Below are 24,997 nucleotides of genomic sequence, written 5' to 3'. Positions count from 1 at the left end.
CCCCAGAACCCGTAGGCCCATGCACCCCCTGTACCGCAAATCCCCTAGTGCAATGCAGTCCCTTGCACCCCAAGACAGGGGGCAGAGGGAAAGGGACCATCTGATGGGGCAGGCCATGGGGAGGGGTCTGCAAGGAAGGGGGGAGTGGTGAAGGGGCCAAAGGGAAGGGTCGGGGAGGTGAGGGGCCAGTGTAGGGGCAGATAATAGGTGAGGGGGTGGGGTCAGGAACCCGGCGAAGGGGGGTCACTTACGGACTTTGAAAATCCCACGCAGCTCACGGCTCGGTCGAAGGCCCCCAGGCCCAGCACGTGCAGCGTGTTCAGGCTGACCGAGTCCCAGACCCGCACGTGGGGCAGTAGGGGCTGCAGGAGAAGCCGGCGGCAGGGGAAGGGGGAGACCATCAGTCTGGCCCAGCCCCCAAACTGCTCATTGGGGGCGGGATCAAATCCCCTGGGGATACGCCCCCCCGCACCAGACCCCTCCCCCATCCAGCCCCTTCCCCACAGCCCAGACAGCCTGAGGTCTCCCCCTTTGCTATTGCCACCTCCATAACCCCACACCCAGGGACTGGCATTTTCCCGCCCCATAGGCATCTGCCCTGTCCTCACTGCAGACCCACGGTGTGACGAAGTGGGACTGTTCTTAATGGTTCCTCTGAATAGTGTGGGGGTGCCTCAGTTTCCCCTATGCAGTTCTTAAGTCTCTAGGTGGTGGGATAAGGGTGTATGATCCTTGCAGAGCCCTAGAGGGCAGGTGCGTGCAGGGGTCTGGACACAGAGAATGGCCAACACCCTGTTTCCTGGCAACTGATGGCCTGGCCCTTCCCCCCCTGCAAGGTGAGAGCTAAAGGGTTGGAGAACAAAGGAATCAGGTGCCCTCCTGGCCCGGGAAAGGAACAAAGCCCAGGGGAGGAGGGGCTGGAGGGAGTTTCAGTTTGGGGCTGGCTGGGAACATGGAGTGAAGTGCAGATGGGGCTGTCTGGCTCACTGGACACAAAATGGACCTGGCTGAGGGGTCCTGTTTTCTGCACCTGCAAGCTCTGTTTTAGACCATGTTCCTGTCGTCTAATAAACCTTCTGTTTTACTGGCTGGCTGAGAGTCACGTCTGACTGCGGAGTTGGGGGGCAGGACCCTATGGCTTCCCCAGGACCCCGCCTGGGTGGACTCGCTGTGGGAAGCGCACGGAGGGGCAGAGGATGCTGAATGCTCCGAGGTCAGACCTAGGAAGGTGGAAGCTGTGGGAGCTGTGTGTCCTGAAGACAGGCTGCTCACAGCGAGGAGACTTCCCCAGAGTCCTGCCTGGCTTCATGGGGAGCAGTTCCAGAGCATCACCCAGGGACTCCGTGACACACGGTGCCCCCCATCTCCTCACCTTGCCATCCTTAGATGTCCCGGCCACCTGCCCGGTTGCTATGGTTACCATGTCGGGGTGCACGGCCAGGCTAGGAGAGAGAGGAGCAAGTTCAGGCCCCACAAGTGACATGAACTGCTGGGTCTCAGCAGCTCTCCCTCCCGCCTGCCATCCAACCCTCTTTGTGGCAAGACGGCCTGGGGGGGAATGGGGGGCAGGGATTGAAGTTCTGTTCTCCCCTTCAGCTTCATTGGGGGTGTGGGTGGGACTCGGGGCCTTTCCCCTCTAGGAGGCACTGGCTCCCATCCAGCTGCAGGGCAGGGGGCAGGTTGAGGAGGGGACTCGGGGCCTTTCCCCCTCGGGGGGCACTGGCTCCCATCCAGCTGCAGGGCAGAGGGCAGGTTGAGGAGGGGACTCGGGGTCTTTCCCCCTCGGGGGGCGCTGGCTCCCATCCAGCGGCAGGGCAGGGGGCAGGTTGAGGAGGGCACTTGGGGCCTTTCCCCCTCGGGGGGCACTGGCTCCCATCCAGCTGCAGGGCAGAGGGCAGGTTGAGGAGGGGACTCGGGGTCTTTCCCCCTCGGGGGGCGCTGGCTCCCATCCAGCTGCAGGGCAGGGGGCAGGTTGAGGAGGGGACTTGGGGCCTTTCCTCTCTCGGGGGGCGCTGGCTCCCATCCAGCGGCAGGGCAGGGGGCAGGTTGAGGAGGGGACTCGGGGCCTTTCCCCCTCGGGGGTCGCTGGCTCCCATCCAGCGGCAGGGCAGGGGGCAGGTTGAGGAGGGGACTCGGGGCCTTTCCCCTCTCGGAGGGCGCTGGCTCCCATCCAGCGGCAGGGCAGGGGGCAGGTTGAGGAGGGGACTTGGGGCCTTTCCCCCTCGGGGGGCGCTGATCCAGGACAGACCCATGTGCTGTGGCATGTCCACCCGCCTGGGCGCTGGGGCCCCCCAAGGCTCGCCGTGGGGCCCCCCCTCACCACTTGATGTCGTCGTTGTGGCCCAGGTAGTGGCGCTGGTGCTGCTCCGCCACGTTGTACAGCACGGCCACGGCTGCCACGAAATAGACGATCTCCCCCGTGGGCAGCAGGAAGAGGTTGGCCCGGCAGTCGCGGCCCCGGTACCCGTAGCTGGGGCGACGGGTCAAGGAAAAGAGGGCAGGGCGGCTCCCCTTCCCCTCTGCCCGCCTGAGGGATCTTCGCTCTGGGGCCAATAACCCTGCAGCCCCCGCAACTCCAGGAGAGGCGGAAACTGAGGCACCAAGTGGTGTCACCCACCCCTTCCCCGTCACCCAGGAGTCCTGGCTCCCAGCCCCCTGCTCTAACCACTAGACCCCACTCCCCTCCCAGAGCTAGGGATAGAACCAGGAGTCCTGACTCCCAGCCCCCTGCTCTAACCACTAGACCCCACTTTCCTCCCCCTCCACACCCCGTCCGAGCTGGGATAGAACCCAGGAGTCCTGGCTCCCAGCCCCCTGCTCTAACCACTAGACCCCACTCCCCTCCCAGAGCTAGGGATAGAACCCAGGAGTCCTGACTCCCAGCCCCCTGCTCTAACCACTAGACCCCACTTCCCTCCCCCCTCACCCCCCCATCCGAGCTGGGATAGAACCCAGGAGTCCTGGCCAGTTGTTAAGCTCTGTTTGCCACCCCGGGCTATCCGGCAGTGTGTGGCCCCTGGTTATACCGGTGTAAATGGTCAAACGTCTCTGGCTAAACCGGGCTCTAGGGGGTCAAAAAAGTTTTGCTTAAAAAAATTTCATTTCAAACTTGTGGCTGTTCCTCCCGCCCACCCCCGTGGAGCCAACCACGGGGCCCAATCCACCCATCTGTAGCGGGGGGCGGGCGGGGGGGGGCACTGTCATGAGCAGCGGATACACCCAGTCCAGCTTCAGCTTCTTGGGTGGCAGCTCTGGCTTGGCGTCCAGGCTGTAGGTGGCGACGAGGGCATCGGGGATGTACATGGGGACGGGACGGCCCCGCAGGAACATCTTCACATAGCCATCCTCTGTGTAAGGACGGGGCTCATGGGGGGGGGGAGTCGCTGCCCCCGCACCCCACAGCTCAGATCTACCCTCCCCCCACGCCCTGGAGCCAGCCCCTCGCGCACCGCTCCCCACCATCCCACACAATCCAGGGTTCTCCTCCTCACACCTGTCCATCGGTGGCTTCCCCATCCTGCCCCCTGCCAGCTGCCCCATAACGCCCCCCGCCCCGCCTCACCCTGTCCAGCCCTTTCCCAGTGTGCACGGCGCACCCACTCACCAGCGCTGAAGGTGGCCTCCTTGGGTTTGCTGCAGGTGAGAACCGGAGAGATTACAACCGGGGACCCTGACTGGCACCCCATCACACCCCCACCCCCCGCCACCAGCAGGGAGCGGCGTCCCCACCCCGGCATGGGCCAGTCCCCTGGACTCGGGGCCAGCTGAGCTGGGGATCAGGACCCCCCAAAACACCCTTGGCCACCTCCCTCAGGCCTCTGGCGGCCAATGCAAGCGTGTGTGGGGGGCTCTCTTCCTACAGGGCTCAGCCAGCCTGTCCCAGAGATCCCTCCTCCACCCCACAGACCCCTGCCCCCCACACAGTCACATGCCCATCTCCCCTGTGGCCAGGATGGAAACTCCCAGCAGAGAAGGGGTTAAGGCTCCCAGCACAGGGCGGCTCCGGCTCCCTGCCCATCTGCTGCGGCTTTGGCTTTTATCTCCACCGTTGCAAGCAGCCCCACCCCACTTCCCCAGCCCGCCCCACAACTCTTCCCCTCCCCACTGCACTAGCCTGCCCCTCCCCCCTTCCCCAGCCCGCCCCACAACTCTTCCCCCACTGCACCAGCCTGCCCCTCCCCACTTCCCCAGCCCACCCCACTGCGCCGGCTTGCCCCTCCCCCCCCCGCGCCAGCCCGCCCCATAACTCTTCCCCTCCCCACTGCACCAGCCTGCCCCTCCCCCTCCCCCTTCCCCAGCCCGCCCCACAACTCTTCCGCCACTGCACCAGCCTGCCCCTCCCCACTTCCCCAGCCTGCCCCACAACTCTTCCCCCACTGCGCCAGCCTGCCCCTCCCCCTTTCCCCAGCCTGCCCCACAACTCTTCCACTCCCCCCTGCGCCAGCGAGCCCCTCCCGCAGCCAGCCCAACTCTTCCCCACCCCACTGCACCAGCCCGCCCCACAACTCTTCCCCTCCCCCCTTCCCCAGCCCGCCCCACAACTCTTCTCCCACTGTGCCAGCCTGCCCCTCCCCCAGCCTGCCCCACAACTCTTCCCCCACTGTGCCAGCCTGCCCCTCCCCCAGCCTGCCCCACAACTCTTCCCCCACTGTGCCAGCCTGCCCCTCCCCCAGCCTGCCCCACAACTCTTCCCCCACTGTGTCAGCCTGCCCCTCCCCCAGCCTGCCCCACAACTCTACCCCAATGCGCCAGCCTGCCCCACAACTCTTCCCCTCCCCCATTCTCCAGCCAGCCCCACAACTCTACCCCAATGCGCCAGCCTGCCCCACAAATCTTCCCCTCCCCCATTCTCCAGCCAGCCCCACAACTCTTCCCCCACTGCGCCAGCCTGCCCCTCCCCCAGCCCGCCTCACAACTCTTCCCCTTCCCCAGCCAGCCCCACAACTCTTCCCCCACTGCACCAGCCTGCCCCCTTCCCCAGCCAGCCCCTCCCCCACCATTCTCCCAGCACCTTCCAGCCCCACTGCCCCATCCCCATTACACTACCCTGTGTCATTGCCCCTCTTCTGCCCAACCAGCCTGCCCTCAAGACCCTCACTACATAAGCCAGCCCCATAGCCCCTCCCCCGCTGCACCCACCCGCCCCACATCAACTTCCCCCCTGCACCAGCTTGCCCCACGACCCCCCACCCACAAGTCTATCCCATCAGCCTGTCCCTCCACTGATCCCCATTGCACCAGCCTGCCCCACAGCCCCCACCTGCCCTTCCCTGCTGCACCAGCTTGCCCTGCTCTCTCAGCCAGGACCCCCTTCCCCTCCACCTGCCCCACTTCCCCATGGCACCCTCACCACCCCCGACCCCGGCAGTCTCTGGAAAGGCGCAATGGGGCCCGACCGCGCTGCACCCCGATCGGGGGGGTGGGGGACAGGAGCCTGAGCTCCAACGCTGGGGGCATGTGGCTCCTTACAGGCTGCAGCGGCACCCCCGGGTAGGGGGCCTGTGACCCCGGCCGGGGCAGGGAAAGGGGCGGGCCCCGGGGCCCATCAAGGAAGGGCTGGCGGGCAGGTGGGGGGAAAGTGGGGGTGCGCGGGAGGGGCGAGGGGGTTACCTGGGGCTGGCCCCGGCCCCTGCCGCTGCCTTTCGCATGGTGCCGGCTGCGCTGGGGTCCCGGGCTGCGGGGCGGAGCTGCGGGCTGGGGCCCGGGCCGGGCGCTTCCCGGACGGGCCGAGGTCCGGCTCCACCCCCCGGGAGGCTGGAAGGGATCCTCGGTGCGGTCCCTCCCCCGGCCCGGCTGCATGGCGGAACGAGACCCGCCCCCCGCCCCAGCACCCGGACCCCGAGTTCCCCGGCACGCGGGTCCCCCTCCCCACCAGCGCCCGGGTCCCCCCAGCACCCGGGTCCCCCCCCCCCAGCGCCCGGACCTCGAGTTCCCCGGCACGCGGGTACCCCCCCACACCAGCGCCCGGATCCTCCCAGCACCCGGATCCCCCCCCCCCAGCACCCGGGACCCCGAGTCCCCCCCAGAGCCCGGACCCCGAGTTCCCCAGCACGCGGGTACCCCCCCACCAGCGCCGGGATCCTGGTCCCCCCCCAGCACCTGGGACCTCGAGTCCCCCCCAGCGCCCGGACCCCGAATTCCCCCAGCACCCGGGTCTGCCCCCTCAGCGCCGGGATCCCAAGTCCCCCCATCTCCTGGGTTTTCCCCAGTGCCCGGACCCTGAGTCACTACCAGCACCCAAACCCCCAACACTTCCAGCGCCCAGATCCAGAATCAGCCCCAGCCCCTCACAACCCCAGTCTCCCGACCCTGAGTCCGCCAGCACCCTGCCTCCCATTCCCCCTGACCTCCTGGGTCTCCCCAGCACCCGGCCTCCCATTCCCCTCCACTCCCTGGGTCTCCCCCCCCAGCACCTGAACCCCTGCACCCTGAGTCCCCCCACCCACCCCTGGGAGTCCGCCAGTCACCTCCAGAACCTGGATTCTGAGGCACCCCCAGCCCCTTGGTCACCCCAGTGCCCAGACTCTGAGTCCCCCCGCCCCCACATCTGGATCCCACATCACCCCTATTGCCTGGCCTCCCAGCCCCCGAGTCCACCCCCCCGGGCACCCAGTGTCCTCCTAGTGCCCAGCCTCTCAATCCCCCCTCCCTGCTCCCAGGTCCCGCCCAGCGCCCCCAGATCCCCCCCAATGCCTGGTCTCCCAGTCCCCCCCAGCACCCGGGTCCCCCCAACATTGAGACACCGAGTCCCTCCCAGCACCTGGACCCCGAGTCACTGCCAGCGCCCAGATCCAGAATCACCCCCAGTCCCTGACAACCCCAGCCCCTCAGCGCCCTGAACCCGAGTTCCCCCAGCATCCGGCCTCGCAGTCCCCCTGCCAGCACACGGGGCTCTCCAGCATCCGGCCTCCCAGTCCCCCCTACCCCCTGGTTCCCCCCACCGCCCAGACCCCTGCACCTCCAGCACCTGGACCCCTGCACTCCAAGTCACCCCCAGCCCCACAGTACCCGGCCCCTCACAACCCCAGTGCCCAGACTCTGACTCACCACCAGTCCTGGACCCCCACGCCTGGACCCTGAGTCACCCTCAGTGCCAGACCCCCCGCCCCACATGAAGTCACCCCCAGCCTCCAGTGCCAGCCCTCCATGGCTGGACCCCCATATCCTGAATCACCCCCAGGTTTCAGACCCCCTGCTTCCTGTGTCACCCCAGCCACCCCCAGTGCCTGATCCCCATGCTCCAGGTCACCCCCAGTGCCAGCCCCCCAGACACCCCCAGTGCTAGCCCTCTAGTGCCAGGGACTCTGCTCCCCAAGCCCCTGCCAGACATGGACCCCTGTCCCTCCCATAGTGCTGGCCCGCCCACACCACCAGTCACCCCCAGACCCCCCCATCTCTCCAGACACTCCTCACACCAGCTCCCTGTCCCTCCTGTAGTGCCTGGTCCCCAGGCCCTCAGCCACCCAGTGTCAGGCCCCCCACACCCGTGAGTCACCCCCAGGCCCTTAGACATCCCTAGGGCCAGCCCTCCAGTGCCAAGTCTTCCTGGGTCACCATCAGCTCCCCTCCAGCACCAAGCCCCGCTATCCCTGAATCACCCCTCCCAGAAACCCTCCAATGCCAGGTCCCCAGCACCTCCAGATATCCCTCCTAGACACCTCCAGTGCTGGACCACCCCAATCCCCCAGGGCCCCCAGCTCCCCTCAGTCTTAAGTCACCCAAGGGCTGGGCCCCCAACCCACTGAGCATCCCAGGCCCCTTCCAACCCCCGCAAAGGGCCCCTGGCACCATGCCTCCAACTCCCCGAGAGTCACACTGGGGCCCGAACCCCAACGCACCCAGCATCCTGACCCTCCTCAGAGCCACCTCACCGCTGAGCTCCCCCAGCAAGGTGCTGGGGCCCGGTACCCCACCCGCACAGTATGACCCCCAAACACGAACACCAGAGCCAACCTGGCGCTGAGTCCCCGCCTCCTGACCCACCCCAGCCTCACCCCTGGACTGCCCCAGCCCTGGGGGCTTCACAGAGTCCCGGGAGCAATTTCTCTCGACCCCGTCTGGCTGGGTTGCCCCAGGGCCCGTCCCTCTGAGCCTGGCCCACCCCAGCATCCCTGAGCTTGGGTGGGGCCTGGCTCCCAACCCCAATTCCACCCTACAGCCTGGCTCCCAGCCGTGGGCCTGGCCTGGGGCTCTCCCTCTCTGACCGCTCACAGCACTGCTGGACGGCCTGGGTGCCACTTGATGACGGGCTGGCTGCCTGCCCCACACTGGAGCCTGCCCCAGTGCAGCCTGGCCAGCCCAGCACCCCATCCCAGCCCCACTGGGAGACAGGTCCCAGGGGCACTGCCGGCCCAACTGAGCCACCAACTTGCCACTGAACCCCTTCCAGGATCAGGCTAGTGCCCTCGGGGGGGGGGGGGCTAGGAAGGGGCAGGGGGCCCTGCAGCAGGAGTGGGGGCCTGTCCCCAAAGGGTCTCTCTGGGCATCCGGGCTCGTGCAGTGTGGCTTGGTGCCCTCTAGTGGCTGCAATCCGTGTCTGGCCGCTCTGGGGCCCGATTCTGTAGCTCCAGGGGCAGAGCCTCGAGCCGTCAGCTCCTGAGGTCGCAGGTTTGGTCCCCGCCGCGGGTGGTCCAGCAGCGCCGGCGGTTCCTTGGGCACGGGGCCATCGCTCCGTGGCACAGCCTAGCGCGGCGAGGAGGAAGCCCAGCTGGCACTGCCGCCGATAGCAAGGAGGACGCAGGGTTCAGAGCACGGGTAGGAGCCTGGCAGAGAAGGGTGCAGCCTGGGGCAGGGGGGTGCAGGAGGAAGGGTGGGGTCTGAGACACGTACCCTTCGCGCTGCCCGCTGCAGGAGCTGCTGGACGAGGTGGTGCGGCTCCTCTGCTCTCTGAAACAGTCGCGTCTGAGCGCGGCCGGCCGCTCCAGGGAGGGGCACCTGTGCCCGCTGCAGGAGAGAGAGCATCAGCCAGCCGGAAGGGGGCCAGCCAGGGGGTGGAGGGCAGCCAGCAGGATAGCAGGGGGCACAGGACATGAGCGTGCAAGAGGCACGGGGGGGGGAGGTGGGCTGCAGGGGCTGAGTACCAGGATGGAGCCAGAGCCCCGTGTCATTGCTGGGGGGCTGCACAGAGGGTCAGGCTGGGTTTGCCTGGGCATTTAATTTCCCAGTGCACCCCTCCCCCACGACATCTGTGAATGTGGCGCCCCGTCTCCGTGTGACCAGGCAGCGGGGTCCATGGTGAGATCCCCACCCCCAGGAGTGACCGGCCGAGGCAGGACGTGGGTACTGGGTGCAGCAGGAGAGCAGGAAGCACGAGGCAGGACGTGAGCCCGAGGCTGCTGGCCCCGGGGGTGGGAGAGTGCGACGGAAGCCGAGCCACAGCAATGGGGGGCCTGGGCACGTCAGCGCTGACAGATGGAGATGCCCCCCCTCCCCCTCTACACATGGCCCTGGAGCCCACACAACAACCTGCCCCCCCCAACACACAGACAACCCCCGCCCAAGTCCCCAGACACACACCGCAGAGATACAGACCCTCCAGAGCTGCTACAGTCCCCCATGCACTGTACATATACAGACCCCCCCTGCACCCGCCTGGGTCCCAGCTACACCCCAGCGTCCAACACGTGCACCCCTGCTCGGCAAGCCCCAAACCCCCAACCAGGCAGCTGGCGCCAGGCAGCATTAACCCCCGGAGTACCGGGCACTGGATAGTGGGGATGGGGAAGCTGGTAAAACCTTAATTTCCCTCCAGGCTGGGGCTGGGGCTGGAGCCGGGGCTGAGAGGGAGAGCCGATGAAGGGGAGGGCCTGGCTGGACACGCAGGCCCTGCCACGATCACACAGGATCTGGCCCTTACTTCTCACCTTCCTCCATCTCTCTCTAGCTCGATCGCAGCCCCCGGTGTCCCCCCCGCCCCCCCCGGGCTGTTAGCCCCCCAGGGACTCGCACGCCGGCTGTGCTGGGAGAGAGCAGCGGGGGCAGGCAAAGGCAGAAGCAGCTGTTGCTATGGGGCATTTGGGGCCCAATCCTGCCCCCACCAACACTGGGGGAGGGGTCGGCGCTGCTTGCCCCAATGGGAGCAGGACAGGATGCCAGCTGGGGTTTGTCGCCCCCTGCTGGCTGCGGCACCGCTCACGGGCCTGGGTGCCTGGAGCTGCTCGGTCGGTTCTAGGCCCGTCAGCAGCTGGCCCAGCCCTGCTGCTCCCGCTCCCAGGGGAGCAACGCAGGATGGGTCTGGAGAGACGGGGAGACCTGCCAACGGCACCTTCCCACCACAGCTGGTGGGTGCTCCCAGGGTCTGAGCCTTCGTCTGCCCAGCCAAACCCCAGCAGCTACGCTGCAGCCCCCCCAGCCCTGCCCACTGGGCTGCGCTGCAGCCCCCAGCCCCTCCCACTGGGCCGTGCTGCAGCCCCCGAGCCCCGCCCACTGGGCCATGCTGCAGCCCCCCCCCACTGGGCCGCGCTGCAGCCCCCCCAGCCCCGCCCACTGGGCCGTGCTGCAGCCCCCGAGCCCCGCCCACTGGGCTATGCTGCAGCCCCCCCAGCCCCGCCCACTGGGCCATGCTGCAGCTCCCCCCACTGGGCCCCGCTGCAGCCCCCCCAGCCCCGCCCACTGGGCCACGCTGCAGCCCCTTAACCCTGCCCCATATTATACTGCAGCCCTGTAGCCCTGCCCATTGGTCCATAGTTCAGCCCCTAGCCCTGTCCCCCAGGCCCTACTGCAACCACCAGCCTCTACCTCTGGGGATGTACTGCAGCTGCCCTTCCCCCAGGGCCCTGATGCAGAAGGTTCCTTGCCCCCCAGTGTCCCAAGGGGCCTCCCAGTTCAGGAGGGGAGGATGACACTCCCCTCCCCCAGCAGCCACCCTGCATCTCAGCCCCCCACCCTCCAGGGCAGGGTGGGCTGGGCCCAGCGCCTACCTCCTCGTGGCACCGTGGGCCGGCTCTCTCTTGGGGGACGACGGGGAGGTGGAGTAACCCCCAGATCTCTTCTGCGGCAGGATCCCGTTGCTGAGGATGGGCTTGGAGGGCAGCCCCTTGAGCAGCTGGCACACTGCGGGGGTGGGGAGACAGAGCGGGGGGGGGGGGTCACTGCTCAGAACCTCAGCCCCCACCAGCCCCCTGACTGCTGGGGAGCTCTTCCCACAGCCTTCGTTGTTCCCAGTGGGGGGGTGGGGGGAAGGGACCCCCAGGAGCTGGCCCTGCTTCTGCCCCAGGCTCCCTGGGGACTGGCACCTCCCTGCCGGCTCAGCCCCACAGCCTGTCATGGGAAACGCTTGGCTGGGCTCACCCAACAGCCCCCCCCCGCCCCCGGCATGACCTCAGTCCCATGGTGGGGAGCGAGGGCAGCACGGAGACCCCTTACTTCCTTCTAGAGCAGGAGGGGTCCAGGCTGGGCCCTGGGACCCCGGAAGCTGGAGGGCTACCACCAGCTGTGGGGCTGTCAGAGCTGCCCCCCTGCTCTGGCCGTGGATCTCAGAGGTGGGAGTGGGGGGGAACACACCTTTGTCCAGGCCCCAGAGGGCTCCATGGGGCTCAGCCCTTCCCCCCACTCCTCAAGGTGGGGCTTGGCCCCTCCCTCCAGGCACTGGGGTAACCACCCAGCCCTCCTGGCTCTGCTCTGGAATGGAGGACAGCTCCTTTCAGAGCTGCTGATGGAGGGATAGCTCAGTGGTTCGAGCATTGGCCTGCTAAACCCAGGGTTGTGAGTTCAATCCTTGTGGGGGCCATTTAGGGATCGGGGGCAAAAATTGGGGCTTGGTCCTGCTTTGACCAGGGGGTTGGACTAGATGACCTCCTGAGGTCCCTTCCAACCCTGATAGTCTATGATTCTATGGGGGGGGGGGGCGCTGCATAGGTCGCAGGGTGGGCCCTGGGGCTGCAGTGCTGTGCGGGCAGGCGGCTCGCCTGGCCTGACCCAGCCCCCTCGGGGCTCTCAGTCTGAGCCAAAGACGTGGGGCAGGGGCTGCTGGATGTTCCCCACGGCAGGGATAGCTTCAAGTGGGGGCGAGGGCGCTGATCCTGCTTGGAACAGGCTTGGCAAAGCAGGTGACCGGATCCAGGGGAAGCGAGAGGGGCTCTCTGGGAAGAGAGCACCCAGGGTGTGGGCTGAGCCGCCCGGAGGGAGGAGCCCAGTACCTTTTGTGGGCCCCTTCCTCTGCAGGCTGAGTCCGTTCTCTTCACAGGCACTCAGGCGCCGCAGCACGTCAGCCAGCGCTGCCTTGAGCACCTGGATCTCGTCCTCCTGCAGCTGCAGCCGCTGCTCCAGGTACGAGATGCGGTCATCCACCTCCATCCCGCTGGTGCCCGACAGGTTATCATCTGGGGAGGGGGGGCAAGTGGAGGGACCGATGAGCCGCTGCCCTGGGACCTGGGCCCCTCCTGCTCCCCCCAACAGAAACGCCCCCCCCTAGGATCCCCACCCACAGCATAATCCTCATCAGTGCCCTGGAAGGGGAGCTGGGGGGAGGAGCTGCTGACTCAGAGGTGGGACCCAGGAGCCCAAGCCACATTAGTATCTGTACCCCAGCCTGTCGCACGGGCCTGGTAAAACATGACACAGGCCAGACACAAGGGAGCACTGCGGCCCGGGGAGGGGCACTGAGCCACCAGCCGGCAGCCTGGGGTCTCTGATGCCAGCGGTTCAGATTCTCTGCACTGCCCCACCCTGATTAACGGAGCCCCCTGGCCCCTGCATCCCCCCGCGGCCTCAGTGCAGGGAGCGATCCCTCCCGCACAGCCAAGGTAAGCGAGAGGATAGCCAGGGTCGCCTCAGGCACAGCTGGGGACAGACCCCGAATTCAACAGGCCAAAGTCTCAGCTGCTTTGCCTTGCAGAAGAGACCGTGCAAAGCTGTGCCATTGTAAGCCCTGCTAACACGGTGCCTGAGACTGCTCCAGCCTCCGTGCCAACGGGCATTGTCCTAGCGGGAGGGGCAGACGCTCAGGCTTTTAGGTACGGCGAGCCCACGTCCAACCCCCTGCAGATAATCCAGACGGGCATTGTTACACTTGGCTGTGCTGTCTCTAACCACTAGACCCCACACCCCTCCCAGAGTCAGGCAGAGATCCCAGGAGGAGTCCTGACAATCAGAGAGGGCAGAGTCCTGGGGATCGGACTGGAGGGGCTGAACCTGCTCCAGGGGATGGAGGAGGCAATTCTGCCCCACGGGGATGGAGGGGGCAATCCTGCCCTGGGGGGTTGTGGAGGGGGTGATCTTGCCCCAGGGGATGGAGGGGGTGATCTTGCTTGGCCCCTTGGGGATGGAGGGGATGATTCTGCCTTGGGGGGTGGTGGAAGGGGCGATCCTGCCTGGGGTGTGTGTGGAGGGGGCAATTCTGTCCCAGGGGGAGGGGAAGGGTTGCTCCTGCACTGGGGGATGCAGGGGATGGTCCTGCCCCAGGGGGAGTGGAGGGGGTACTCCTGCCAGGAGCCGTGGGGCGGCGGTGGTGGAAGGGGTGAACCGGTCTGACATGAACAAGATGAAATTCAATACAGACAAGTGCCAAGTACGTCACTTAGGAAGGAAAAACCCAACGCCAAGTACAAAGTGGGGCCTGGCGGCTAGGTGGCAGAGCTGCTGGACAGGATCCGGGTTCTAGTGGATCACAAAGTAAATATGAGCCAACAGTGGGATGCAGCTGCAGAAAGGGCCAGTATCATTCTGGGTGTGTTGCTAGGCGTGCAGGTAAGACGCAAGAGGTACGGGCAGTCCTCGACTTTATGACGTTCAAATTATGACAAACGGCACTTACGATGCTTCTACATTGACACCCTGATTTGACTTACGACTATAAGTTTTGAGTTTATGACACTTGGTCCCACAATGGAGTAGATTACGGCTCTGAGTTCCGACGTTCCGACTTATAGAATCATAGAATATCAGGGTTGGAAGAGACCTCAGGAGGTCATCTAGTCCAACCCCCTGCTCAAAGCAGGACCAACCCCAACTAGATCATCCCAGCCAGGGCTTTATCAAGCCTGACCTTAAAATCCTCGAAGGATGGAGATTCCACCACCTCCCTAGGTAACCCATTCCAGTGCTTCACCGCCCTCCTAGTGAAATAGTGTTTCCTAATATCCAACCTAGACCTCCCCCCCTGCAACTTGAGACCATTGCTCCTTGTTCTGTCACCTGCCACCACTGAGAAGAGTCTAGATCCATCCTCTTTAGAACGCCCCTTCAGGTAGTTGAAGGCTGCTATCAAATCCCCCCTCATTCTTCTCTTCTGTAGACTAAATAACCCCAGTTCCCTCAGCCTCTCCTCGTGCGACATGTGCCCCAGCCCCCGAATCATTTTTATTGCCCTCCGCTGGACTCTCTCCAATTTGTCCACATCCCTTCTGTAGTGGGGGGCCCAAAACTGGACACAGTACTCCAGGTGTGGCCTCACCAGTGCCAAATAGAGAGGAATAATCACTTCCCTCGATCTGCTGGCAACGCTCCTACTAATGCAGCCCAATATGCCTTTGGCCTTCTTGGCAACGATGGCACACTGCTGACTTATATCCAGCTTCTCGTACACTGTAATCCCCAGGTCCTTTTCTGCAGAACTGCTGCTTAGCCAGTCGGTCCCCAGCCTGTAGCAGTGCCTGGGATTTTTCCGTCCTAAGTGCAGGACTCTGCACTTGTCCTTGTTGAACCTCATCAGATTTCTTCTGGCCCAATCCTCCAATTTGTCTAGGTCACTCTGGACCCTATCCCTATCCTCCAGCATATCTACCTCTCCCCCCAGCATAGTGTCATCTGCAAACTTGCTGAGGGTGCAAACCATTCCATCATCCATATCATTAATAAAGATGTTGAACAAAACTGGCCCCAGGACCGACTCCTGGGGCACTCCGCTTGATACCGGCTGCCAACTAGACATTGAACTGTTGATCCCTACCCGTTGAGCCTGACAATCTAGCCAGCTTTCTATCCACCTTATAGTCCATTCATCCAATCCGTACTTTTTTAACTTGCTGGCAAGAATACTGTGGGTGACCATATCAAAAGCTTTGCTAAAGTCAAGATATATCACGACCACCACTTTCCCCATATCCACAGAGCCAGTTATCTCATCATAGAAGGCAATCAGGTTAGTCAGGCATGACTTGCCCTTGGTGAATCCATGACTTGTGATGCAATTATAAGGAACCGATTGTGTCATAAGTCCGAGGACTTTCCATAATTGTCCCTGGGGAGGGCCAGGCCCTGCTCTGGGCGCTGCCCTTTAGGGTTGTTATAGAGCGGACGAGGATCGAAAGTTCTCCGTGGCCACCGAAGGTAGGGCAAGCAGCAGTGGGCTTATGCTGCAGCAAGGGGGCAGAGAGTAGCACAAACTCTCTAATGCTCAGAGGAATTCAGCTCTGGGACGGACCGTGAGGGAGGTGGGGGGATCCCTGTCACTGGAGGTTTTTAAGACCAGGTCGCACTGAGTTGGTGACTTCTGGAGGGCCCTTCCAGCCCCACATTTCTATGATTCTGTCTGCTCTTCCTGTGGCTGCAAAGGGGACGTGACCCCTGCAGCAGCCTCTGCCTGCGTCTGCAGACAGCCTGGAATGACAGCTCTGAGCAGGCGAGCTGCCCCCATTCAGTTCAATTGGGTGTTAACTCTGAAACCTGCTGATGACACATGATCGCTGGTAGCGATTTCACTGCAGATGCGCCAGTCTAGAGGGTTAGTTTGTCAGTGCAGGAGGCACTGGCAAATGGAGGGGAGGCAACTGCCGGCTACAGGCCGATCTTGCTGGGGGTCGGATGAGAAATTCATCTCCTCCCCTTCTCAAAGTTTTAAGTCCCCTCCACCTGGCCCAAAATGAAAAGAAAGAGAGGAGTCACCTCCCCGCCCCCAACTGTAACCCCCTGCTAGTCCATGGATCCCAACCCTGCCCTGAGAACGGAAAGCCCCGACTGTACCCTCCCTGGCTGGCCTGGCACCTTCTATGGGGGCAATTCCAGGCCAGATCCATCCCCACATCGGGGAGTGATGGGGCCCACATCCAATCCCCAGGAGCTATTTCGGTTTTGCCTGATATTCAGCATAGGTTTCTCTTTCTAAACACCCCCCACCCCAGCTGAGCTGGGCCAGGGTCATCCACTGACTCCCCTCACCCACGTGTACCAAGAGCCTGCCTTTTGCAGCCAGGTTGCCCCCGCAACCCTTAAAGGGAAAGCAGCTGTAGTCACCCCTGCTCCTGGAGCATCTCCATGGGCCTGTGGGGAGGGGTTTGGCCTTGTGGGACAAGAAATAATCACGACACCTGCCCTTCCCCTGCCAGAATCCTGCTGCTCAGTGGGAAGTGCCGAGGCTGCCCTGGCCCCACACCCATTGCCCACCCTGCATGGGGACCTCAGCCCTAGGCCCACAGACTGGGCAGAGAGTGGCCTCCCTGCACCTGGGCCCTTCATGCCAGGAGAGGCCAGATGCTGCGGGCGGGTGGGGAGGGGGGGCACAAAGCTGAAACTGTCCAAGATCTGTCACCCTGAGACAGACAGACACAGAAACCCTCCGGGAGATTTCCAGAGACACTCAGCTGGGGAGCACCCATGGGCCATGCCCAGCCTAGGTGGGAGCACCCATCTGAGCAAGCCTTGCCTGTCCCTGACACCCCCCCCAACCAGCTGTGCCTGTCCCTGTGAAATGTCCCCCCCAACCAGCCATGCCTGTCCCTGAGCGCCTCCCCCACAACCCACCATGCCTGTCCCCAAGAAATGCCCTCCTCCGACCATTCACGCCTGTCCTCACGCAAACTACACCCCCCCCCCAAACCGGTTATGCCTGTCCCCAAGCAACCCCCCTGACCAGCCATGCCTGTCCTTGACACCCCCCCCCCCCGCACAAACCATTCCCACTCCCACATGCCCTCACTCCTGGACTGGCTGTACGCATCCCCGAGTGCCCCACCAACTGACCGTGACCATCCTCAAGCCACCGCCCCATGACTCGCTGTGCCCATTTCACATAAGGGAACTATGAGCCCGGCTCATCCTGCCCCCGGGGTGGGAATCTGTCTCTTGCTGGCCTGGCTGGGCAGCTGAGATCAGCTAAATCAGACTCTGACCCCTCCCCAGGCCGGGGCAGCCAGGTCCTCATGACACCCCCCTGCAGTGAGTTTGGCCCCCACGCGGTGACACCCCCAGAGCATGCGAGGGGAGCAGATGGTGACAGGCAGGGTCAGACCAATGGCCCAGCTAGCCCCGTCCTGTCCTGCCCCACGGCCGCCCCAGCAGTGGTGGATGGTTGGGGGTGGGGGTGGAGATTTCCTTCCTGCCTGAGTGGGGATAGGTCTGGGTCCTGGAGTCCGGGGGGGCCACAGGGCTGGGTGGGGGTTTCTGGTACTTCCCAGCCTGGCTGGAGACCAGTTCATCTCTCTGCAAGGTCAGGCTCTGAAGAACTCTACAGGTCCCCATGAGAGCCGGAACCAACCCCCGCTCCTGCCCCCTGCAGCGCCCCCCCCCGCCACCCGCTGGGCAGAGCCTGCTGGAGCCTGGCATCCCCCCATCCCCTGGAGATGCTGATTCCCCAGGGCCCCCCATCCCTGGGAGCCCCCTGGACATGCTGCAGCTCTCTGCAAAGCCAGCCACAGCCCGGGCACCGGGAAGGGCACAGGGGCTGGTACCCACCTGTTGTGCTGGGAGCCCCCCGGGGGCCCCATGCCCTGCTTGCGCTGCCCCCCCAGCCCTGCTCCCAGCCTCTGCAGTGGCGGCTCCTCCGTCCCTGCCTGCTCTCTCCTCTGCAATCGTATTTCACGCCTTGGCCCGCCCTCCCTGCAGCATCCCGGCCGCCAGCCCAATGGCAGCCGCCCGCTCCTCTCCGGCTGGCACCGCTCCCGTGGGAACAGCTGGGGCTGGGCTGGGGGCAGCACCGCCCGCCCGCTGCAGCCAGAGCGCCTGAGCTGGGCACTGCTGGGCTCCACCTTAGCCCTGCCCTGCGGGGAATCAGCTGCAGGGGGCTCGAGGAGGGGGCCTGGCACTGGGGGCTGGGGTCCAGGCAGCCCAGGGCACGGGGAAGAGCTGGTATGAGAGAGGATGGGGAGTGGGGGCACTGAGTGGGCTGGCACCGGGGGGCCAGGACAGGGAACTGGTGGCCCTGGCACTGGGGAGGGGAGTGCCAGGCACTCCAGGCGCCAGGAGGGCGTGTCTGGTTCCTGGCAGTGGGAAGGGGCAGAGCTGCACCAGCTGATCAATAGCTCTGAGAGCTGGGCGCTGGAACCAGGCCAGGGCTTGCCCTCCCTGCTGCAGCATGGACGAGGGGCACTCCCTCCCCTCTCGGCTGGGCACAGCAATGCCCTAGGCCTGGGCACGGAGCCATCAGCCCCCCAGCTAGTCGAGAACGTGGCAACGTCTCCTCAGTGACCCGGGCTGCCACGAGCCCATCGCCCTGCCCTGCCTCCCTACGCTGGCTGCCCGCAGGCCAGAGACGAGGCCGAGGGCTTGGTCCCGATCCCCGGGGCCTGTGCCTGGGGATCTACAAGAGCCCAAAGCTCCAGCCCCTCTGGTCCAGAGGGACCCACCCCCATCTGTGCAGGAGCAGAGCGGCCTTGGGGGCCTGTCCTAGGAGGTGGAATGAACTCCCCCAGGAGCTAAGGACCATCCCAGCCCTCCCACCTCCCGGTGCCAGGGGCCCTTCGCTGAGTGGCCTGCGCAGAGCAGATGCTGTGGGGACAAGCATGGTAAAGGAACATGTAAAGGATAGAGCAGCCCCAAGGTGCCCCCTCAGCCAGCCCCATAGTCCCCCTCCCTCCCCTGCTCTCCCCACTACTGGGGCTGGCAGCGCCCCAAGGAGATGGGCAGCCCCAGAGTCTAATGAAGCAGGACCTGGCAGAGCCCTTCCCCCATTGATCCTGGCTCCAGACCTGGATCCCCAGCCCTGGAGAGCCATGCACTAGTCACCCCCAAGAGCTGCATCAGCGCCTCGGGGGTGGGGTAGCTTGATAGTGCCAGGCTAATGGCTTCCCCTAGAGCAAGCACTGGGAGGGAACTGGCATCCTGGGGACTGGCCACCCTGCAAGCCAGGAGTGGGGGTGGGGGTATTCCCTGTCGGGTCCAGGACTGGCCCTATAGACACTGGGACTGGGGGGTCATATAGTGACCGGGACCACCCCCTACTCCAGGGCCTGCTGTAGACCCTCCTTTGGGTTTGTTGCCATGGGGATCAAGCCAAGGTGTCAAGGCCCCACCAGGGGCTCTACCTCTATGAATTGTGGGAGTTCAGTGCCCCAGAATTCCCCCTGTGCCCCATGCAAACACACAGGGGCACCATAGCCAGCCCCACTGCAGCCAGGGGATGGGGGGGTGTTAAAGCTAAAGGGGGTCAGAAGAGCCCTCTGCAGGGCAGAGAGCGGACAGAGCCCCAGAGCTAGCACAGGGGAAATACCCCTGCCCCACCCCTCTCCTCTTTTGCCCCACCCTCACACTCCTCCCCTTTTCTCTTGTCCCTGAAGCATCACAGCAGGGTGGCCCCGGGGGACGCTGTGCTACAAGAGACGCCTTCTTCCGTAGGACAAGTCCAGAGGAGGGTCTGGAAGATGCCCGGACAGGTCATTAAGGATTTAGCCCCAGGATCCTCATCAAATTCCAGCTCCCTGTGCCCCCGGGCCCTGCTGTTTTGGCTAGATAGGGGGCCCTTCCACACTTCCTGCCCCATCCTGTTGGGCAGGGGGGCTGTTAAACGGCTTGTGCGCCCCACCCCAGAAACAGTGATCACCCAGCAACAGGCGAGGAATCCCTGTGTACATGGTCGCTGTGCCCCTCCCCTCCCCACAGGCAGCTGCATCTCAGTGTCTGGCAAAGGACCCCTGTATAAACAGCCCCCGCACCACACTCCAGAGGTGGTTGCATCTCAACACCGGTCAAGAGACCCCTGTATAAATAGCCCCCGCGCCACACCCCAGAGGAGGCTGCATCTCAACACCGGCCAAGAGACCCCTGTATAAACAGCCCCATGCCCCACCCCAGAGGTGGTTGCATCTCAACACCGGTCAAGAGACCCCTGTATAAATAGCCCCCGCGCCACACCCCAGAGGAGGCTGCATCTCAACACCGGCCAAGAGACCCCTGTATAAACAGCCCCATGCCCCACCCCAGAGGTGGTTGCATCTCAACACCAGTCAAGAGACCCCTATATAAATAGCCCCCGCGCCACACCCCAGAGAAGGCTGCATCTCAACACCGGCCAAGAGACCCCTGTATAAACAGCCCCATGCCCCACCCCAGAGGTGGTTGCATCTCAGTGCCAGGTGAAGGATCCCTGTCGAGAGTCTGCAGCCTGTAAAGGGCTTAGAAATGGTGTAAGCTGAGAAAAGCCACAGAACGGGGCGGTATTGCAATATTCTACTCACAGTGGAGTCTGGGGCAGTGCCAGGTAGCACTAGCTCCACCACTTGGAGTAGAAACAGGGGCGGGATCCCCGAGACCCCTGCAACGGGCTCTGGCGGAACCAGGTTACACTGTCCTCAGCAGCATGCGAAGGAACCTAGTGGATGGCTGGTCCTGCCCAGATGAGTCCCCCCTGCACCCTGCGGGGAGGTGCTGAGGGCCGTGGGCCATCGCGCCAGGGCCAGATGGAATGTCCAAGCTGCTTGGACATGGGCCCCGAGTCCTGCTGCAAGAGAAAGGGGTTGCTGCAATCCGCAGAGTCCTGGCGAGAGGTCACACGTGCAGCGAGTTTGGTGGGTCTCAGACGAGCCCACACAGGATGTTTATTCTGCTCTGCATGGCTATCAAAGCAAAAGCAATCCAGCATCCAGACAGGATCGGCAATGTGAGATCAGCGCAGGAGAGGGCCCAGGCTGCAATAGCAGTGGGGTTGCGGGTCGGGAGGGAGGGGCATCAGCACAGCTGTGTGCGGGAAGCTTGGAGGGAGCCCAGGGCTGGGATAGCAGGGGGCTGGGGGGTCAGGATTGAGAGGCACCCACTGGCAGAGAAGCCCCTTTCTCTATGGCTCTCTGCCCAACACTGCAATCAGCTCTGGTGCTGCCCGAGAGCGAATCCTGCCCAAATGCCATTCTGCCACTTCGTCCCCATAAACCTGCCTCCTCTGCAACCCAGCACGACCCCCGTGTGCGGGGCAACACTGGCCCCCCGGAGCACCTGTGGGGTGATGGGGGGGGGGACTCACAGCACCGGGTGGATGGATCTGTGCTCCGTGACTAGCACCCATAGCCGGGCAGAAGGGTGCCAGCCCTGGGCACCGTGGCGGGAGGAGTAGAGGGTGCCAGCCCCGGGCATGGCTGGGGGGTGCTGGGTGCCAGCCCCGGGCAAGGCTGGGGGGTGCTGAGTGCCAGCCCCGGGCATGGCTGGAGGGTGCTGGGTGCCAGCCCCGGGCACGGCTGGTGGGGGGGGTGCGGATGCCAGCCCCGGGCATGGCTGGGGGGTGCTGGGTGCCAGCCCCAGGCACGGCTGGTGGGGGGGCTGCGGATGCCAGCCCCGGGCACGGCTGGGGGGTGCTGGGTGCCATCCCCGGGCACGGCTGGGGGGTGCTGGGTGCCAGTCCCGGGCATGGCTGGGGGGTGCTGGGTGCCAGCCCCAGGCACGGCTGGTGGGGGGGCTGCGGATGCCAGCCCCGGGCACGGCTGGGGGGTGCTGGGTGCCATCCCCGGGCACGGCTGGGGGGTGCTGGGTGCCAGTCCCGGGCATGGCTGGGGGGTGCTGGGTGCCAGCCCCAGGCACGGCTGGTGGGGGGGCTGCGGATGCCAGCCCCGGGCACGGCTGGGGGCTGCGGATGCCAGCCCCGGGCACGGCTGGGGGTGCTGGGTGCCATCCCCGGGCACGGCTGGGGGGTGCTGGGTGCCAGCCCCGGGCACGGCTGGGGGGTGCTGGGTGCCAGCCCCGGGCACGGCTGGGGGGTGCTGGGTGCCATCCCCGGGCACGGCTGGGGGGTGCTGGGTGCCAGTCCCGGGCATGGCTGGGGGGTGCTGGGTGCCAGCCCCAGGCATGGCTGGTGGGGGGGCTGCGGATGCCAGCCCCGGGCATGGCTGGGGGGTGCTGGGTGCCAGCCCCGGGCACGGCTGGGGGCAGCGGGCTGGCAGCAGGGCCCGGATCGCGCTCACTCACCGTGGCAGAACTGGAGCAGCGTGGCCGTGTCGTAGGGGCCAGCGCAGCCCGCAGCCCGCTCGGCCATGCCCGCACCCGGCCCGGCCCGGCCCCGCCGGCCGCTGCCCCCCGCCCCGCGCCTCCCTCCCTCCCTGCCCGCCGGTCCCTCCCTGCCTCCCGTTCCCATGGCAACCGCCGGTCTCCTGCATCATCTCTGCCTGCAAGGGGCGACATCGCGGAGCGCCCCGCCCCCTCCCTCGCCCCGCCCCCCTGAAGTGCGCCCCGCACCCTCAGCCCCCCATTCTGCCCCCCCCCACGCCCTCAGCCCCCCTTCGGCCTCCGCCCCCTTGCTGCCCCTCTCAACCCGCACGCGGCCCGCCCTCTCAGCCCCGCCCCCCCACTGTGGCCCCTCCCCACCCTCTCACCCGCCCTTAGCCCCCCACGGCCCCTTCCCGCCCTGACACCCCACTGCACCCCCGTCCCCGCACGCCCCTGTCAGCCCCGCCAGAGGCCCCAGGGCGGCTCCCCACTCAGCTCTCCCCCTCCCCTCTCCCCGAGCTACCCCGCCTCCCCATCTCGGGCTGCCCCCGCGGGGCGGACGGACAGACCTTAGAGCTGGGGGGCGGGGGGCAGATCAGATGCTGATTGGAGGATTCCCGCCCTCCAGACTCACTGAGAACCAGGGGGCAGGGGCCAGTGGGGCGCTAGCTGCGGGGGTGCTGATTGGGGAGTCAGCAGGGGATGTCAGGTGTTGCCCATTTTCTGACGCCTTTTCTCTCTCTGATTCCCTTACTGGGCTTGGTCCCCATTCCCCCTCAGCCCCCCTGCGTCCCCTCCCCCTCAGTCCCCTTCCGCCCCTTCCCCCTTCAGCCCTCCTGCATTCCCTCCCCCTCAGCCCCCCTCCGCCCTTTCCCCCCTCAGCCCTCCTGCATTCCCTCCCCCTCAGCCCCCTCCGCCCTTTCCCCCCTCAGCCCTCCTGCATCCCCTCCCCTTCAGCCCCCTCCGCCCCTTCCCCCCTCAGCCCCCCTGCATTCCCTCCCCCTCAGCCCCCCTCCGCCCCTTCCCCCCTCAGCCCCCCTGCGTCCCCTCCCCCTCAGTCCCCTTCCGCCCCTTCCCCCTTCAGCCCTCCTGCATTCCCTCCCCCTCAGCCCCCCTCAGCCCCCCTCCGCCCCTTCCCCCTTCAACCCCCCTGCATTCCCTCCCCCTCAGCCCCCCTCCGCCCCTTCCCCCCTCAGCCCCCCTGCGTCCCCTCCCCCTCAGTCCCCTTCCGCCCCTTCCCCCTTCAGCCCTCCTGCATTCCCTCCCCCTCAGCCCCCCTCCGCCCCTTCCCCCTTCAACCCCCCTGCATTCCCTCCCCCTCAGCCCCCCTCCGCCCCTTCCCCCCTCAGCCCCCCTGCGTCCCCTCCCCCTCAGTCCCCTTCCGCCCCTTCCCCCTTCAGCCCTCCTGCATTCCCTCCCCCTCAGCCCCCCTCAGCCCCCCTCCGCCCCTTCCCCCTTCAACCCCCCTGCATTCCCTCCCCCTCAGCCCCCCTCCGCCCCTTCCCCCCTCAGCCCCCCTGCGTCCCCTCCCCCTCAGTCCCCTTCCGCCCCTTCCCCCTTCAGCCCTCCTGCATTCCCTCCCCCTCAGCCCCCCTCAGCCCCCCTCCGCCCCTTCCCCCTTCAACCCCCCTGCATTCCCTCCCCCTCAGCCCCCCTCCGCCCCTTCCCCCCTCAGCCCCCCTGCGTCCCCTCCCCCTCAGTCCCCTTCCGCCCCTTCCCCCTTCAGCCCTCCTGCATTCCCTCCCCCTCAGCCCCCCTCAGCCCCCCTCCGCCCCTTCCCCCTTCAACCCCCCTGCATTCCCTCCCCCTCAGTTCCTTTCTGCTCCTTCCCCCTTCAGCCCCCCTGCATCCCCTCCCCCTCAGCCCCCTCCGCCCCTTCCCCCCTCAGCCCCCCTGCATCCCCTCCCCCTCAACCCCCCTCCGCCCTTTCCCCCCTCAGCCCTCCTGCATCCCCTCCCCTTCAGCCCCCTCCGCCCCTTCCCCCCTCAGCCCCCCTGTATCCCCTCCCCCTCAGCCCCCCTTAGCCCCCCCATGCCTACTTCATCCTCTTCCCCCCATCCCCTGAGGCCCCGTCAGCCCCTGCCCTCAGCCCCCTGCACCCCCTGCACCCCCTGCACTCCCCTCAGCCCCCCGTGCCCCCTGCATCCCCCTTATCCCCCTGCATTCCCCTCAGACCCTTTCAGCATCCCCATGCCCCCTTCATCCCCTCCCCCTCAGCCCCCTGCACACCCCTCACCCTAGTCCCCCTCAGCCCCCCCTGCCCCCTTCATCCCCTCCCGCTCAGCCCTTCCTCCTCCTCAGCCTCTCCTCTCTCAGCATCCTCATGCCCCCTTCAGGCCCTCCCTCTCAGCCACCCTGCGCCCCCTCAGTCCCCTGCACCCCTCAGCACCCCTCAGCCTTTTCCCCGTCAGCCCCCTGAACACTCCTCAGCCTCTCTACTCAGCCCCCTCCACCCATTTCAGCCCCTGAGGAGATGGGGGAACTGAGGGGGGGTTGGGGAGGATCAGGGTGCCCACCCTCAGTACAGAGCCTGAGCCCTTCTGTGGTGATCCCACTGCCCCCCTGGCCCCTGAAGGTCACCTTGTCTCCCTGGGACCCCCATGGGGTCGGGGGCTTAGATCTATTGCATGCCCCAGCCTGGTGGGGCGCACAGAGTCCGTGGCAGGCAGGCTGGGCGTGCCAGGCCAGTGGCGGACAGGCTGGTGTGTGGGTGCCAGCTGGGGGGGGGCCTGCCAGAGCCATTGCGTTCGCTAGGAGCAGGGACGGGGGTGGGGGCTTGGAGAGGGAGCTGCTGCACCAGGAGGAGACTCCCCCGTCTCCCCGGACAGTGTCTGTCCCTCTATCCACAGCGTCTGACTATCTGTCCTTCCTGCCACAGTATCTAGCCCCATACACCCCTCCCACTTTATCTCTCTATCCATCCCCATACACCCCCTCTATC

At 65.8% G+C, this 24,997-nt stretch overlaps 1 protein-coding gene across 5 annotated transcripts in view; it reads right to left on the bottom strand.

Moving 5' to 3' along the window:
• EML2 (EMAP like 2) overlaps nt 1-22,138 on the bottom strand; it is a 39,438-nt gene extending 17,300 nt beyond the window's left edge. The window contains exons 1-9 of one of the 5 annotated variants that reach the window (XM_048834339.2): nt 22,039-22,138; nt 12,138-12,320; nt 10,920-11,052; nt 8,830-8,943; nt 3,605-3,633; nt 3,218-3,347; nt 2,321-2,470; nt 1,373-1,442; nt 252-362 (exon numbers count right to left, since the gene is read on the bottom strand). In XM_048834339.2, coding sequence (XP_048690296.2) covers nt 252-362; nt 1,373-1,442; nt 2,321-2,470; nt 3,218-3,347; nt 3,605-3,633; nt 8,830-8,943; nt 10,920-11,052; nt 12,138-12,320; nt 22,039-22,105 — 987 coding nt within the window. In that variant the 5' untranslated portion in view covers nt 22,106-22,138. Of the gene's footprint in view, nt 1-251; nt 363-1,372; nt 1,443-2,320; nt 2,471-3,217; nt 3,348-3,604; nt 3,634-3,932; nt 4,004-5,610; nt 5,754-8,829; nt 8,944-10,919; nt 11,053-12,137; nt 12,321-17,607; nt 17,719-22,038 lie in introns of those variants that run through there. The other 4 variants (XM_075122586.1, XM_075122587.1, XM_048834343.2 and 1 more) reach the window with 4 other exon arrangements.
• Between the last annotated feature and the right edge of the window lie 2,859 nt (nt 22,139-24,997).

The sequence above is a fragment of the Caretta caretta genome, chromosome 23 (assembly GCF_965140235.1).
Source record: "Caretta caretta isolate rCarCar2 chromosome 23, rCarCar1.hap1, whole genome shotgun sequence".
Lineage (NCBI taxonomy): Eukaryota > Metazoa > Chordata > Testudines > Cheloniidae > Caretta > Caretta caretta.
This window is presented reverse-complemented; position numbering and strand designations above follow the sequence as displayed.